This window comes from Phalacrocorax carbo, chromosome 18 (genome assembly GCF_963921805.1).
Source record: "Phalacrocorax carbo chromosome 18, bPhaCar2.1, whole genome shotgun sequence".
Classification (NCBI taxonomy): domain Eukaryota; kingdom Metazoa; phylum Chordata; class Aves; order Suliformes; family Phalacrocoracidae; genus Phalacrocorax; species Phalacrocorax carbo.
The window spans coordinates 10,081,556-10,098,847 of NC_087530.1; the positions used below are offsets into that span (position 1 = coordinate 10,081,556).

The 17,292-nt window shown below is 45.6% G+C and overlaps 1 protein-coding gene across 1 annotated transcript; it reads left to right on the plus strand.

Annotated features, from left to right (window-relative positions):
- Window positions 1-238: 238 nt before the first annotated feature.
- Window positions 239-17,219, plus strand: TNFSF8 (TNF superfamily member 8). Its single transcript, XM_064468928.1, has 4 exons — window positions 239-450; window positions 7,178-7,223; window positions 15,948-16,019; window positions 16,569-17,219. Exons 1-4 carry the CDS (start codon window positions 256-258, stop codon window positions 16,964-16,966), a joined length of 711 nt encoding a protein of 236 aa, XP_064324998.1. The 5' UTR covers window positions 239-255; the 3' UTR covers window positions 16,967-17,219.
- The last annotated feature ends 73 nt before the right edge of the window (window positions 17,220-17,292 follow it).

The window sequence follows — 17,292 nt, forward strand, 5'->3', positions numbered from 1 at the left end:
AACCTCTGCTGCAGCATACAAGACTGCCATCACGAAATCCCTGATCAAGAACATGAAGCTCCTTCCCCTCTTCACAGCTGCGTCCTGCTTCACGCCCCCAGGTCCCTCTTTCTTTGTACTACAAGTGATGAAGTTTTTTTTCCAGATCACATGAGCCAGGATGAAGGGGGAAAATCCTGCCAGGAACAGAGATGGGCTGCAACTTGAACCTGATCAAGAGGAGATACAGAGCAGTACCCTGAGAGGTATATAAGAATGTGCTCGGCACAAGAGCAAACACTTTTTCAGGCGAAGGACTCTCATGAATCAGCCATGCATGTGAATGAAGACACTGTTTCAAGGAGGCTTGGAGCCACTAACAAAACATGTTTGTATTTCATCATCGCGACCCTTGTTGTGTTACTCGTCTTTGCATTAGCCACCATCATGGTCTTACTGGTTCAGAGGACGGTAAGCAATTTCTTACTTTATTCACTGTCTTTTTCTTCTTTATTTTTTTTTTACCCTACTACTTTCCAAAAATTATCCTGTGGCCAGAAAGTCGCTGCCTCCTGTCGTCAATGCGTACGCATGCATTAGGGGAGAGAAAGAGGAAACAAAGAGGGAGAGAAAAGAACTTTCGAGAGAAATATCTTTTTCCAGCCTCTAACTTGTAGCATGCAATTTCTATTCTGTAAATGGAAGTGGAAAGCTAATAATCCAAGCAAGCCACCCTCTGTCCTGCCTAGTTAGGAGGAGAGGTGGAAAGAAGATAGATCAGTGCCTCTGTGTCTGATGCCTGGTTTTATATGTGCCTCCTGTCGCTTCTACAAAGAGCGACGACAGTCCAAGATGGTCTGGGCTGGGAGTGTCTACATGTGTTCCTCTGAAATACTGATAAATTTTAGTTACGGACATAACACAAGGCACCTCTGCGTGGTGCTCTGCTGGGATGCACCGATGCAGTGAAGCAGAGCTCTCCTGAACTACCCAGAGCACTGGCTGGGGGCAAAGTAGCTCCCTGTCCCTCCCTGTCAGTCCCACTCTTCGGTGGGGTTTGTCATGCAAAAGTAGAGTTATGGCAAGGGTGATTGGAGGGCTTAAGTGAGGCAAGGGCTGAGAAAAACAACAGTTCTCTCTGCCTACAGACATTTTTTTCCTTCTTAAAACAAAGAGGATTGCTCTCAAGTAGATCTGGTCTTGAATGGGGAATCAATGAGACAGTTACAGCCAGAGCAGAGGTACAGGTGATGGTGAATATGAAAAGTGCATTTCTAATCTCACTAGAAACACTGTCATGAACTTTACCTGGGTAAAATGAAAGGTTAGAATTTTTATAGGCTTTGAAATCTTATTACAAAAATCTAAGTGCTGAAGTACTTCCACTACTATTCATAGAATGAAGGCACCAGCATGGGGCTGCTGGAGGAAGTTGGCCATGGAAAACTAAATATGATCTTTCAGCTCAATATTTTCTCTTACTAAATTTACCCTATGCAACTTGTGTATCTGTTTATGCACATTACCCTGAAATTAAACCATGAAGGCTTGACTGATACGTCTTCAAGTTGCACCAAAGAGGAGTCATTTACCCGAAATCAGCGTTCTTCCAAAAGAGACGCAGTTTAGGCACAGTTAGAATGAGACATGGGGGTTTTCAAGTGATAAATAGTAGGACATTAAGGGAGATCTTTAAAATAACAGCCTGGGTAATTACAGAATTGCCACAGCTTTTCTATATAATGAGGCTTTCATTTGTACTTATTATGTAAGTAAGCATTAAATTACCTCTCCATCAGGATAAAGGCAGTTACACTAGTTGCCTGAGGAACAACATTACTGAAAGAGTCAAGGTTTTAATTTAAAAGAGTAATGACATTATTGCAGGTGCTTTGGAAATGAGCTTGGCTGAAGGAGAAAGTAGGAAGCTGAGGTGTGTGAGAAACACAAAACCAAGCAGCAATTTTACGCTGCGAGAGGAATTTGGCAGTAAAAGCATAACTTCTGTTCTTGTCCTCAGGGAGCAGAAAGACCCCCAGGTCAGAAGCAGCACAGGCATCCTCCATCTGTGACTGGTCTTGAATTTCCAGGCCAGGGAACAAGTGTTGATTCTGTGAGCTGGGTTCCTTGAGAAACTCCAGGTCTTGCTCCAAAACCACTTTAGCTGACAGTCACACCATCAGCATAAGGTTAGGCACAAACGCCCTTGGTAAATACAGTGGTGGCTGGGCTGAGCATCTTGTAAGTGTTGACTTCAGCAGCTCCAGGACAGGAGGTCTGGGGGTTCTTGTATTTGGATCCCTGGCTATTGAGTCCTGTTGCTGTAGGGAGTAGAGCATCAGCAGCTGGGTTAATTATTTTCTTTGTAACTTCTCAAAAAAGGACCAACATTTTGTGGATCAGCCTCTTGGGATGACCTGTTTTTCTCTCCAGGTCTTGTCAGCTGCATTATATGGGTGATCCTTGACCACAGGGGCAATGGTGCCCTCCTTATGCTGAGCTGAGATAGAAACTTTTATTTGCCTCTGTCCAAAGGAATGTTAGAGGTTCTTAGGGACAATGCAGGTCTTGTGACCCATGTCTTGGGTACCACTGCATTAAGAGGAGGCTGCTGGTGGCAAGATCACCCAGTCCCCTAGCCCCATTGCAGGTACATGGAAGTTGGCTGCTTGTCTTCCTTTTGATGAATTTACACTTGCCTAGTTTAAGATGAAGGAAAATGCATTGGAAAGGGAAATTCAAACTGTGTAGAAACAAGGCGCTCACATCACCCAAAGTCTAGGCGCTCTGAGCAAGGGCAATCCAACATGAAAGACTAAAACAAAAAAGCAACTATGATTCCAGAACTGCTTCTGTGAATCTAACAACACTTCTAATATACTTTTTCACCATCCCCTGCCCAGAAATTTCCAACACCCCAAGAAATTTCCTTTACGTCTTGTTTTCAGGAAGGGTGGCTCAACACATTAGTGTCAGACTTGGGAAGTGTCATATTTTGGAACTAAACTATGTTTTTTGGAACTAAACTATGGTTTTTGAAACTAACTATGTGCAGTGCTGAAGTCAGTTCATTTCTTCAGCTTTCATCTGCAGAAACCCTTGGCTTCAGGCCATTCACTTGTCTCGATATTACAAGTGACTGTTTTCCTCTGGAATAAGAATAGTTGGTGTATGGTGGTCCACAGCCTTCATTTTTCTTAACACTGTTACAAGAGTGCTGAAACCTCCACCCTTCTGCCTGCTGCATTTCACTGCTGCTAGTTATATGTATATTTACACATCTATGTAGATAAACGTATTTATTTATATATATAGAAAGATATATGCACAATCAGTGAAAGAGTATAGGACAGAAAGGAGCAGGCAAATGTAATTTTAAGACACACATGCCCTAGTAAATCTTATGCTGTACTGCAAGGTATGCTGTATCAGACAACTAGGCCACCTACCTCTGTGAACAATTCTGTGTGAACGTTCAAAGTCCATAATCTGAGATGGGCCATCACTGCTCTGGTTTTTGTAGACTTCATATTTTTAACCTCCAAACTGAGCGGGCAAATCTTTCCAGCAGAGTTAAGGCACCAGTGTTGCAAATGATAACAGTCAGTGAAGATATTTATATTTGCTGATTTAGTCTTCAAGGCTGCTGGAGTCAAAAATGTAAAACCCATTTAGCAGTGGGACTGCCGTAACAAGGAATCACAACTACAGCACCTAGCAAGTTCCTGCACCGTGGATTTGCTGATTTATGTCTGCTTAAAAATAATCTTGTCATGGACTGCCCTAATCGGCGTCTATTGGCCCCCTCTGGTGGAGAATCCTGACAAAAATTAAAAATTAAAAAACAAAACAAAACAAAACAAACCCAACCACTGAAAATTGCCCCTGAAAGCAGATTTCCCACTTGTTGAACACCACAGGAAAACCACTGAGGCAATTCAGAAGAAAACTGCACTGATCCAACTCTTGCCATCGGTGTTCTGTACGGTGACAGTCATCTGCTCTCTAGAGGCGTCACTTTAATAGGTTTTGCCAGGACTGGAAGAGCTGAATTTCACACAGAGCTATGTTTCCTGTGATGCTCATTGTCAGATCAGCTGCATGGATGGCACTTGCCTTTCTAGAGCTTTCGTGTGTAGTTTCTACCTTTGCCTCTTGGTAACTCAGGGCCACCTACCTAAAGTGCCGCTGCTGTCCTTCCCCCTCAGCCAGAGACAGGTAATGATGGTTTGAGGCTGAGCAAAAACATGGGAGAGCCTTGAGGCTTTTTTTCAAATTGCAAAACTTCCTTCGAGGACAGCAGTCCAAAGAGCTGATCCCCCAGAGCTGCTGTGTGGACATGCTTTGGAAGTGTCTTGGACCTAGTTAAGCTGACCCCAGGCCAGTTTCTGGCAGACTGTGCTTTCAGGGTGTGTTTCCTTATACTTTCTGGAGGTGGATACACGCTTCAGAGACCCCTGGTTGAATGAATATTCAGAGTTCTGACACAGGATATTAGAATGACCCTCTAGCAGCACCAGTCTGTCTCAGCTTGGGAAAATTTCTTGTGAAATGAATTATAATTTTCTATATTGAAGCAAACTCAAATTATTCTGCTTGCTGAGTAAAGACTGAGATCCTTCATCATCAGCACCCAGATGACTCCAGAGAAGGTGAAATTCATTGTCATGAATTCTTCCTGAGCTGGCACGGAAGAATTTAATCTCTTTGAGCTCCTACTGTGTGCCTCTTTGCATTCTAAATTACAGCGTTACATCCAATATTTGTGCTGTTAGAAAATAAAGAAGTAATACCAGTAATATTTCAAAGCAAGCTTTAAAGTTTTATTTGAATATCCACTCAAATGTCACTAAAATAAATTGCATTAGTATCTGCTGTTTTCACCCACTGGGAGAATTCCCAGGTGAGAACACCATACATTAATACATTTTAATTTTGTTTCTGTTGCCCTGACTACAAAGCAAGCTGTGAGCCATCAGCCTTATCCTGCACACCATCTCCAAGGGAGGGCTGCAAGGTGAGCACCTCACCAACGATAATGTCTCAATCACTCTACCAAACACTTCTCTACAGGCAGCAGTGGATCTGCTATCTGATTTTGTTTAGCATAATCTAGCTGGGGACAGAGCATCCCCTTTCTGTCATGCAAAAATACTTTTAATTCTCCGCAGAGGGCAGAAATGCTCATACATCGTATTGAAAAGTAACAGCTCCCTGCGCCCTGAGTGCTTGTGAGAGGCCCAGCCCAGTGCAAGGGTCCAAGACAGGAGCTGAGAGGTTCCAGAAGATGGTCCTTGGGAGTATTTTCAGCCAAGACTGGTCTCAGTCCCACATTTGATGACATGTGTGCATAGAATCCATGAGAGCTTGCAAGGGAGGACGTTGTATAGGGGATCAAAAAGCTTGGAAATGCCTGGTTTTTCAAACTACATCTCTAGGTTCCCGTTCTTCTCCTAACCCAGCAGCCTTCCTGTACAGCTTAGGAAGATCACCTGGAGATACACTGTCTCAACAAGTAACTTCTCCCCTGTGTTGCATAGGTGTGGGGAGAGAAAATGAACAAATCATGTATTACAGATACCCAAATTATGAAGCAACTATGCCACCTCTGTCTGCAAGACACAGTATTTTGGCGTTAGACCGAAGGATAACATTGCTTTGCCGGGAGCAGATGCAGCTCTACACTTCAGCCATGGTTGAAACAAGGTCACGTTAGGCCAAAATCTAATTTAAAGTATTCTTAAACATTTAAGGCTAGAACATTAAGTACCACAAACAAACCCAACATGACTTTTCTCACTCTCCAACCATCATCCTTCTCCCCACGCCACACATTATCCTATTTACACACAGGAATAATACGCTTATGTTTTAAGACTGCTATGGATGAAGATGTCTCCCACCACGTGCATCGTGTGCCTTATTCCTCCAGGAGATATTAGATGTTCTGCTAAAGCAGCTTCCCAACTTTCTTCTTCTTGGGCATCGTGGTCGGTCACTGGAACAGGTTTTCCAGGGAAGTGGTCAAGGCATCAAGCCTGTCAGAGTTCCAGGAGCATCTGGACAATGCTCTTAATCATATAGTCTAGTTTTAGCTAGTCCTGCAAGGAGCAGGGAGTTGGACTCAATGAACCTTATGGGTCCCTTCCAACTCCAGATATCCTATGATCCTATGATCCTATGCCAAATTGGGCCTGGGCTGGTTAGCCTGCATAATTAGCCCAGGTAATTGGTATCCAGGTAAGAGGAGCTGGTTTAGGCTAGCCTGAGCAAAAACCACTCCCTGATACTGAAATCACTGTGGGACTGCCTGGTGTGTTTGGGTGAAAGGACATGTCACAGAGTTTCAAGCACTGAGGAACTCTCAGTATCTTCCTTTGGCTGTTGGGAGAATTTGTTTGCTCCTCAAGGGCACTGACAGACATTTATGAGCTGTCGGTTACTTTACTTGCGTGGAAGTAATATGCAAGCAAGCACAGGCTTCAGGGTTGTATGTCTGGACGGCAGAGAGGTGTGATAAAACAGAAGCAAGACCACAGATGAAGCCTGCCATATTTCACACCGGGAGCATGTTTCCTGAGAAGTTCTCAGGCCATGCTGATTGAGGACAATTTCCCATGCTATTTTGACCCTTGGGTTTACACCCCAGCACGAAGAAGGAGGAAAGGTGAAGCAGAACAACTTTGTCACTCTCAGACCCATGTTGGGGCTCTACGGCTTTTATTTTCACCCGGCTACTGGCTTCCCAGGGACAGAGACTGGCTCTCAAGGGTGTCCAGTCCCACTTTGTCCTACTGTCTCCAAGCTTTTGCAAGTCACAGAGTGAGGTTTTGGGGACTTGTGCTTCCAAAACAGCCCCAACAAAAGCCACACACATCTTACTGCACTGAGAGAATTTCTGGCTGTGTCAGAAATGTAGATTTTCTATGTTAGAAAAAAAGGTCAATGGTGAGGGATGACTGAGGATGATATTTGGATGAGTGCAGAGAGCTTGCCAGAGATGTTTGCTCCACAGAAATCCCTCACTTTATAAAAGCCTACGATCTATAGCACCTGGCACTGGCTGCCTGTGCATCAGGCTGTGTATTGCCTTCATGGCATGCAGTGGAAACTTTTAAGATCCACTTTTAAAGCAGGATCGTACTTGAACATGGATGTGCTCTGGGAGTAACTACCCCTCCTCTCGTTTCTCTTTCAGGCAGTTGATCGTGCCACGGAGGGCATCGCAAAACCTATCAGGACAGGTAAGACGCCTAAATTCACTAAACATGCCATTTATCTCATCTAATGCAAATATTGCCCAGGAGAAGCCAATTGTGCACATTGTAACATTTCACATAAAGTCTCCTCTTGGTGAAAAGCCAAGGGGGGGGCGGGGAAGAAGAAGAAGAAGAAAGTTTTCAAATTACTCGGTACCTCCGGAAACCAGTGCATGGCTGAGGAAATAACAAGTATGACTGAATCTGCCCTGAGGTGCCTTTGCAAGAGAGCCTTTTTGCCAGAGGATGTGAACTCAGTCTGACTATTAGGTCTTATTTTAAGGGCTGGCTCTTGCACGTGTGGGCATAATGTCCCCATCTTCACAAGGCATGGGTGCAAATGTGCTGGCATATATTTCAAAACAACTGAAATTTCTCCTGTACTCCTCTGGCCTGGAGCAGTCGTGTGTTTCCTACTGGTTTACGGGGAAAACAGAGGAGGGAATGGGTAGGTCTAGGAGGGACAAGAGGCACAGGGCAAGGAATTAAAACAGGCAAAGTATGAGCACAGGGAGTCCAAATTGGGAAAAAAACCTGTCCAACTAGACTAGCAGAGACAGTGTACCAAGATTCTGCTTTTCCTTAGCGTAAATCAGAAGGAGCACTATGTATTTCATTGGCATTGCTTCCCTGGTTACACAGCCCTTAGCACCAAGTATTCTCACTTCTTGCAAATACAAGTCCCTACTCAGTCCCATAGGGTGGGAGCTACCATTGCCTCCCACACTACAGATGGGAAAAATGAAGCACTTCGTTCATCTAGAAGCGATGGAAGAATGGGAAATTGAAGTTCAAGGTCCAGAGAGTTCTAATCACGTAACCAACTTTTCTGCAGCTGCATTTTTGCACACAAATGACATAATGCTTCATTTGGGCATCTTGGATAATTTTTTAATCCAAGACTCTTCCATATTGGGCTTGTTTCATAGCCCACATGTCTCAAAGTAGTCCCTGCATGTTACTGCATCCTTCCTGAGAACTTCACACCTTGCTTAACCATCATTTTTCATGTTTTAAAATTCCTGTAACCTGGAGGGATTTCATTCTCCCCATAGGATGGCGTCCCCGTCCCTGGGACATCCTAAGCATGTTTCTTAATTGCTTTCTCTCTTATCAACCTAAGTAGTTCCTTAAGTCTTTTAAAGTATCTCTTAAGTCTTCTAGTGCTTTATTTTGTACCTGAAGTTCCTCAGAAATAAAGCAGGGTCTGAACATACAAGGCAGATTTGGATAAGGGCATTTGGGCAGTCACATCACAGCCCCACTCCAGTGTATCCCAAAAGTGCCCAAAAAAAGCTTTGGAAACCTCATAGGCTGCAAAACATCAGCCTTGCTACCCATCGTTCCCAGTTGATGATGGAGAGTCCCCAGCAGCTGGGAGGCCATATGGTCCCAGAGCAGAACCTCCGCTCCTGTAAACCAACACAACCTCAGAGAAGTTACCAGAACTGTGCTGGTTTTCATGGCTGAGTTTTACCACCAGTTAGGAAGATGTAGTGAAAGTTGTTGGTGTGGAGTCTAGTGATTGACAGGGGAGCCACAGAGATTGTACCTGTCAGTCAGTATTATTTCAAAGCACAGCACAAGCAATACTGGCATCCCCAGGGCAGGGAGGAGAGGTCTTGCTAATTCAGAAGTGCATTGTAATACATATATTTTAATTTCATGTCAGACAACCTGTGCCAGTTGCTTTTTCTGCTCATCAATAACTGGCAGGCGCTAGAGAGGAGGAATGTACTCTCTCCAGGAATGTACAGGATGATGTTTCATTAGCCAGAAACCTTTCTGTCTTTGGGTCAATATCAATCACAGGCACCCTCTTGCTCTGAATTCTGCTGCTAACTCTGAGATGACACCATTAGTGAAAGACAAAGCAGGGAATGATAGAGAAACCCCACAAGGCAGGAAGAGTTGCTAAAGCTGTTTGCAATGGGTGTAAGCGCTCTATCAGCCTACCCCTCATGGCCTATCAGTCTCTATTGTATGTCTCTGGCAGGGTAATGGGGCATTAAAGCGTGAGCAAATTACAATGGTCTTTTATTTTTCTCTTAAAATGCATAAAGCAGGGCTAATTGATTAATATATCCCAGCGGGTAGTTTACTGAGAGCCCCTCGGCAGGGAGCTCTGTCATACGCTGCCAGGCATCGCTTGCTGACTTCTAAGCAGGGAGTTGCAGCAGCTGCTGCAACGCCCCATCCAGCAGCCGCAGAGCAGCAAGAAACAGAAGTGTAAGAAACATTTCAGGACAGGGATGTGGTGAGGCTGACGTTGCTGTGCATTTAGGTTTGGTTCTGTGTCTGCCTCTCAGATCTGCAGCCCAGATGTGGATAGTATAATTTGCATGTATTTTGTACCCACCTTGTTCACAACAGGGCTTTGAAGCCCTTTGTTGTCAAAACGGGAAGGCATGCAAAAAATGAGCATTGCCAAGTTGCCAACTTGGTGCCCAGCCTTGCTCCAGCGCTGTGTCGGTACCTACTTGTGCAAAACATCTCGGAGACACTAGTGAGGGGCGCAGGACTGTGCTAGGGGGAACAGCTGGGGCTCACTCAGGCAGAGACTGTATTGTAATGCAAATGGACAGTGGTCCAGCCACAGCTACATCACTGAATTAATTTTGTAATATTAAAGCAGGAGAAACACAATGATTTCGTTTAGATTTCCAATGAGATTATGTTCTATTATCAGCTAAACACCAGTGGGCACTGAAGGAGATTTATTGAAGGTTTACATTCCTGACTCAGCTGGCAGTCTTCAGTGGATGCGTTTGCAGGAATCCACAAGCAGTAGCTGAGAGTGATGCAATGTCACATAATAAAATGTTTGAAAAATGATATAAATCTCCTCAAAATCTGTGTGCCATTGTTGGTGGAGTACCTGAGCAACAGGGGGAAAGAATTAAATTCATCGTGGACTAGATGTTTGTGAACCATTCTTTCTGTGGAACTATTTTTATGTGGAAACTCATCCACATTTCATAAATGTCAAATCATATAGTAATATGAGTCAGAGAGTTATTATTTTTAGGTTCATTCTTTAGAGGAAAACTAAGTCACAGAGAAATTTATGACCTGCCAGCATCTGGAGAGGTTCAGACCTCATTGCCTCCTCTCTGCCCTCTCTAAACCTTGTTTCCCTATAAGGGTTGTAATCCTGGACTGATGGTTTTTCTAGTTATTTTGAACTACAAAGACATGATACCAAAATCTGTTCTCATTTACAGAAGGAAAAACCTGTAGATAGATATGCACACACACTATTTACATATATTTTTGTCTGGCAGTAAGATCCATTAACAGTTGATGGACAGACCAGGAAAGGAAATCCAGCACCCCATTCACAGTTTCAACGGGAAATAGGTTCCCAAATAAAAATCTGGCTCTGAGAACCTAAGATAATAGGGGTGACATTCACATCCTTGCCACCCTAGAGTAAATCAGGCTGAAGCCAGAGAAGCAAACAAGCCTTTCCAGGCTTACAGCAATATCTCTGAGTGCAGTTTGGCCTTCTACAACTAAATCTGATTTCTTCCAGCCTGGAATTGTCCCAGCACAACACTACTGAAATTGCTGAGCTGTTAGTCTTCAGAAATGGATCTCTTATGTTTAGACCATATAGATTTTTTGTTTTTCAGCTTCCGTACATGCCTGTGTATGTGTGCATACATGGGAAACTGTTTACAGTTCTGTCTGCTCTCGGGAGGTCCGGGCATATGAGCTGTGTTTCTCAGTTCAAAAAATTTGGGCAAGCCTGGGCTTGCAAATACTGGAAAGAGTGCACAGGCATCCTCCTAGGCAAGTATCCAGAAGAAACTGCAGCTAGACAGATTCCAGTTAGTCATAACAGGGGCTGGTTGCTTATTTAGTTCATAATGAGATGACCAGTATTGGTACAAAATGCTGAGTGTTAGATCTTCTGTCTCTCCAGCACTTAAAATGCAAGTTACAGAGGAATATATGTATGAATGGCTCATGAAACTATGTGACCTATGCTATACTGATGAGCAGGCTAGACACTTGAATAGTTTTGGCCTTAAACTCTACAAGATCTGCAGCAGTCAGGTGTGCAGTGATGTTTATAAGAGGTTCTTCCTAAATTTGGAGGAAAGAAACTGACACTTCTAAAGTTTATATTTTTGGAAGGAGGTTAAATTGTCAGATAAGTTCAGTTCCCTTTCAATGCACAGAACCAGAGTGACAGTCCTTGGGCTCTCGAGGATCAAAGGCACGCAGTGCGCATGTGACTGGTGCAGCCACGAGCAGAGCCCAGCTCTGCCACTGACCCAGGAGAGGACATCACCCAGCTGGTGCTTGTCACAGTGTCACTCAGCTGGGACAGCCCATCAGCACCAGCTGGCACTTAACTGGAGGAAGGGAGTTAAAGATAGCTGCAAGTAGTGGCTGCTGAAAAAATCAAGCAAGTTCTGCTAAATCTAGCATGCTGACAGAGAGGTATGAAATCACCTTGCCTAATTTTATAAGTACTTAAATCAGCCGGGGGTACAGAGGAACTGAAAGCTGTTTCTTGCCTATCCACAGCTCTTCACCTTGTAAGATAAGCTCAACCTTTTGACCTACCCTTGTGCCTGTCCACACTCAGCCTCCAGCTAGTTGTAATGCCACACACCCTGCAGAGGAATATCACTGTAAGAGGTGACTGGTACTAGGACAAGCCTCAAAAACCCCATTTGAGGGGCTTTCCGTGTCTGGGTATCGACACTTTGCACTCTGGCATGCCACTTTCAGCTCTTGGTTTCAGTGCCCTTTGTCTGTGCTCCCATTATACCCATCTCAGAGGTGGAGAAACTGAGGCAGCCTGCAGTGAGGCAAGTTCCCCAGGCAGAGTCACATCTCCTCAGACAGCAGGTCTGAGTGTATCCACGTGTCCCACAGCCCTTGGGTTCCTCCTGGCAGGACACAGCCCCTTTAGGTCCTGCTGTGTTTTGATGAGACTCTTTCCATTTTGTACTGCAGGTAGAAATCATGGGAATGTCAGTGAGGCCACGGCACCACTGAGTCCCATTTCACAGTCCTGCAGTGTGTCACAGAGTCACAGACCGGCAGGGGCTGGAAGGGACCCCTGGAGCTCATCCCATCCCCCTGCCTGAGCAGGCACCCCCAGAGCAGGGGCACAGGGCCGCGTCCAGGCGGGGGGTGAATGTCTCTGGGGAAGGGACCCCACAGCCTCTCTGGGCAGCCTGTGCCCCTGCTCTGGCACCCGCACAGGGAAGGGGTTTCTCCTCATGTTCAGGGGGAGCTTCCCGTGTTCCAGCTTGTGCCCGTGGCCCCTTGGCCTGGCGTTGGGCACCGCTGAAAAGAGCCCGGCCCCATCCTCCTGACACCCGCCCTTCAGATATTTATAAGCATTGATGAGATCCCCCTCAGTGTCCCCTTTGGCTCAGTAGGTAAAAGCTGCATTAAGCTCATGGAAATAGTCTGACCCTTTTCCTCAGGGCTGTGCCTCCTGGGTGCTCATCCTATGCTAAAAGGAGTCAGGAAGACGAAAGTGAATTATGTCCTGAAAGCTTCCTTAGAGCGACAGAACCTAAATGGCTTCCTGCTAAGGCTCCCCCCTTATCGGCAGGCTTCCTTCAAGCCGCCTGAGCTACAGCGTCTGTGCAGCACAGCGGACAATGAAACCATTGTGGTCTCTTTGGTACTTAGTCCCAAATGGGGCTTTGCTTTTCCTACTTCTCACAGTATTTTTAAGCTCCTGTTGACTTCAGTAGGATTACTTCTGCTTTACACTGTTAACTAGTACAAAGCCAATTAGGCAATGCGATTGCACATATCCATCAATCGATCCTGAAACTCTAGTAATTTCAGTCTCTCCTGCCTTGCACTGAAATGTTTCAGATAAAAGAATTAGCTTGAGAAATAAAACTAGAAAACAGTTATAAGCTGCCTCAGCAGAGCGAGAACCGGAAATGTCTCTATAAAACAATTTCTTTTTCCATAACTTGCCTTCTCAGAAACACAGCTGATGTCACCAAATCAATTGTTTAAACACACACACAAAACTTGCTGACATCAATAAATGTACGTACAGCTCTGGAAATGCAAAGTGCAGCTAGATCAGTGAGGGGTAGATCTTGAGAGATGCCATGAATATCCTGAGACAGCTCATGACTGCTGGGGCTCCCGGCGGCGCCAGGCTGTTTGTCTGCAGGCGCCGCGTTTTGCTTGCTTAGCAGATGTTGCAGGGCTGCAGCTTCCAAAGTATGCTGGAGCAGCAGGGGATTTTCTGCTTTATAGGGTAAACCCCCCAAATGCCACTGAGTTTCTGTAAAAATATTCTCCCTTCTTGCAGGACGCTTGTACTATGAGTGGGCTTAGGGCGCTGACTATGCATTACCAGAGACTGTTGCTACCACCATAAGAGCTTTAGCTTGAAATAAGGGCCAGAAGGGTTTTTTCTCCTATCCTGTGACATATCTCCACATCTCTATAGTGTCTGTGTACTCACTAAAACACTATATTGACATAGCTAACATCAGGAAAGTAGGCTTTGGTTTTTCTTTGGGGATTTCCAGCACAGCCAAGAGACTTTGATACAGGACTTACTCATTCCTGGAGCACAGTGAGCATCTGCTTCCCTCAAAAGTGTTTCAACTACTGAAATCAGAGAAAGATTGCCGTTCTTTCGAGATATCCACAGCCTCCTTCTCCAACAGCATGAGTGCAAAGGGTGCAATGTCACAAATCATCAACCAGGGACTTGTGTGCAGGACCAGCTTCTCCATCATTTATTCATCCTCCTGATCAAGTACCTCTTAAAAATCAGGCCCAGCAGACACCGTAAGGGTACAGAGATTTGGATCTCTTGTACTCTTAGTTTCAGGAATCCTATGAAAGTTAAGATCCTTGACTCTGCATTTAGTAAATTCCTTCTTGTTCATGTAAGGAACAAGAAATATGTCATCTGACGCCATGGAGTAGCGTCAGGATTTAGTAGAACTTAGTTTTGTGTATTAACTGGTCCTTCAGAGACCCTTGTAGGTTGGGTGACCCTTATACCAAATTTATAAACCGAGTCACAGGAAAACTTAGGTGATTTGTGTACTCTGTGAAAGGGTAGTAAAATTTTGTAAGGCTTTACTGAAACTCCTTCAAACTTTATTCCTGGTGTTCAGCTGCAGAATAAACCACAGGGAATTGCCAGTCTCCCATCTGAGCTCCTATGCACATCCCTTCCACAGCTGCAGCAGGGCTGAGAGATGTAAAGGAGAGCCAACACAGTGCGAAATAACCTTTCACCTGCCTGGCTGCAGTGATATATCCCGTTTTCCTGAATCTCTCTCTTGTCTGTGTGTCCCTATGTCTGTGGGCTGCACAGGGCAGTAAAGACTGTGCTCTCCACAGTCACAAAATAAAGGAGGAATAACCAGTGCCACCTAATGAATGCCCAGTAAGGTGAAAGGAGGAAAACCTTACACAGAACAGATGGGAAGGTGAAGTGTGGCTGGAAAGGAGGTGAAATCTGAGGGGAAGTGGTGGGGTACAGGGTCTGGGATGCAGGAGCTGGGATACTGGGATGTGGTGTCCGGAGGCAGGGCCTGGGATGCAGTGCTGGGATGCAGTCCTGGGATGCAAGGTCTGGAATGCCATCCTGGGATGCAGTGCCCGGGATGTGGTGCCAGGATGCCGTCCTGGGACGTGGTGCTGGGATGCGGTGGAGGGATGCTGTCCCAGAATGTGGTGCTGTGCAGGAATGTGGTGGCGGTATGCGATGCCGGGATGCGGTGCTGTTTCGGGATGCGGTACCGAGATGCGGTGCCGTGCTGGGATATGGTGCTGGGATGTGGTAGCAGGATGCCATCCTGGGATGCGGTGCTGTGGCGGGATGCGGCGCTGGGATGCGGCGCCGGGATGCGGTGCAGTAGCAGTGCTGTGGCGGGATGCGGTGCCATGGTGGGATGCGGTGCTGTGGCGGGGTGCGGCGCTGCTTTAGGATGCGGTGCCGGGATGCGGTGCCGGGCGCGGCCGGGGGAGGGAGCCGTCCGGCCGAGGGAGGGGCGCGCTGCGGCGGGGCAGCCCCGGCACCTCCCCGCCCCGGGGCTCTGGGTTTTGGGGACATTCCCTTGCGACACAGCTGCCTTTTGCACAGAACCGAGGTGCCGGCGCTGTGCGAGCCCCTTCCCCGCCGCGCACCTAGAACCGAAGCTGTCCCAGCGCCTCTGGCAGGGGGCTTTTTGGCCCGAACCTGCCGGGTGAACCTCACCTGAAACCCTGGTGACATCCACATTTTAACTGTGAGAGAACAGACTGACATCTCAAAAGCACCCATAGAGCCATTTTCAGAAGTATGTTCCACTTAGATGTCTTAAAGCTTCTTTCTGTAATCGCACCATACAAATAATTTGATTAAGTTAAGCTTACCTGCATGTGATTTCTATTTGTAAGAAGGAGAATAAGAAATACAATATTTTGGACCGACAACTGCAATCTACCAGAGCTTTATACTGTTACAGATTTACCGATAGAGTTACAGTGCTATACATTCCTTGTGCAGATAAGATTTTATCAGCCAAGGAGTAAGAGTCTCCGACATGCTGTTTCTAGCTGCTGCTGCTGCTTGTCACCTTGGAGCTGCTGCTGTGGAGTTTGTCCATAGCACAGTTACCGCACATAAGTGACGTGCCAAAAGCTGACAGCATTTTACAGTACAAAAAGATCAGGAGTGGTCACTTAATCTGTTGTTTCCTTCAGGGAACACCTCCGAAGACTATTTAAGAATCCTACAGAATTTCCCGACCAAGACAGCCGCTGCGTACATGAGAGGTCAGTGGGGAGCCCCGTGGAGGGCAAGAGCTGGCAAAGAGAGAGTGCAGAGCTGGCTGAAGAGCAGGCTGTTGGTGTTATGTGAACTGGTTTTAGTGGCAAATATCTTTTTCACCAAATGGGCATTTTATAGGAAAAAAATCCTTAGCTTTCCTGAAATGTGGGTGTGTTTGGTAAACCCCCTATCTGATCACATAAACTTTTTTTTTTAACTCAATAAAAAAAAAAAAGAGACCTTCTGCACACAAACACATTAATATGCATCGCCATTATTTCCCTTTAAATATTGCAGAAGGCCATTTTCACCGCATCTCCCTGTCTTGGGTTTCCCGAGGGCTGTGTAAGTCCTTGGAAATTTTTAACACCCCACTTTCATGTGTAAGCTCTCAGCCATCCAGCCAGGGCCTCTTCTTGGAGCTTCCTGCAGGAAAACCACTGAACAGGTGTCTCCTTTTACCAGGAAACACACTGCTGTGAGTCTCATAAGGCTGAATCCAGGCCAATATAGCCCAGCGGCTCATTTTAAAATGTGTTTGCTTTGCTTTCTAGTGTCCAATCCAGTAAACAGTTCAAAACTGAGCTTGACGGAGAAGGGTATTTGTGAAGACATCCAGTGCCAGAGCGAAGAGCTGGTGATACAGAAACAAGGCCTCTACTTGATCTATTGCCACTTGAACTTTCATTTTCCCAACTGTTCAAACAACCCCACTGACCTCAAGATAGAGCTCCTTGTGAACGGCAAAGTCAACAGGCAAACATTATCCACATGCTGTGCATCAGAAACGTGCCAGGAAAAGACTTTTACAACCTTGTTCCAGCTGCATTTGACATACCTGAATGTGAAGGACCGAATATCAGTAACACTTAATCATCCTAAATTCTTGAATGAAATTTCTCTTCCCAATGAAAACGTTCTTGGTGTCTTGAGGTACAGTGATGAAATGTGAGCAGCTGTCTGACTTCCCACTGCTGCCCACACTTATCTTTCTCTGAACTACAGTAGCCTGCTTTTACTAGGCAACACCTTGTTTTAAATTTCCTGTCTTACCTCATCGCTAGGGTCAACAAGGAACTTTGAGAATGTCCCAGAATGAAACCTAAAACACTGCAAGACCCACAACTGACAGATTGCTCTGGTTTGCTTCAGGGTACGATTGTTGTTGGACTCTCCACCATATAACCCCCAGATCTGCCTATGGTTCCTCAAAACAGTACTGTGTAAACACAGATTAAAACATAACTAGATTATGAGAAGAATATGCAATATTGAGAC

Bases quoted from the DNA above. Each gene is read 5' to 3' on its own strand.
- TNFSF8 (XM_064468928.1), top strand. From the start codon at position 256: ATGTGCTCGGCACAAGAGCAAACACTTTTTCAGGCGAAGGACTCTCAT. The intron at 451-7,177 runs GTAAGCAATTTC...TTTCTCTTTCAG, and splicing joins TCTTACTGGTTCAGAGGACG to GCAGTTGATCGTGCCACGGA. The intron at 7,224-15,947 runs GTAAGACGCCTA...TGTTTCCTTCAG, and splicing joins CGCAAAACCTATCAGGACAG to GGAACACCTCCGAAGACTAT.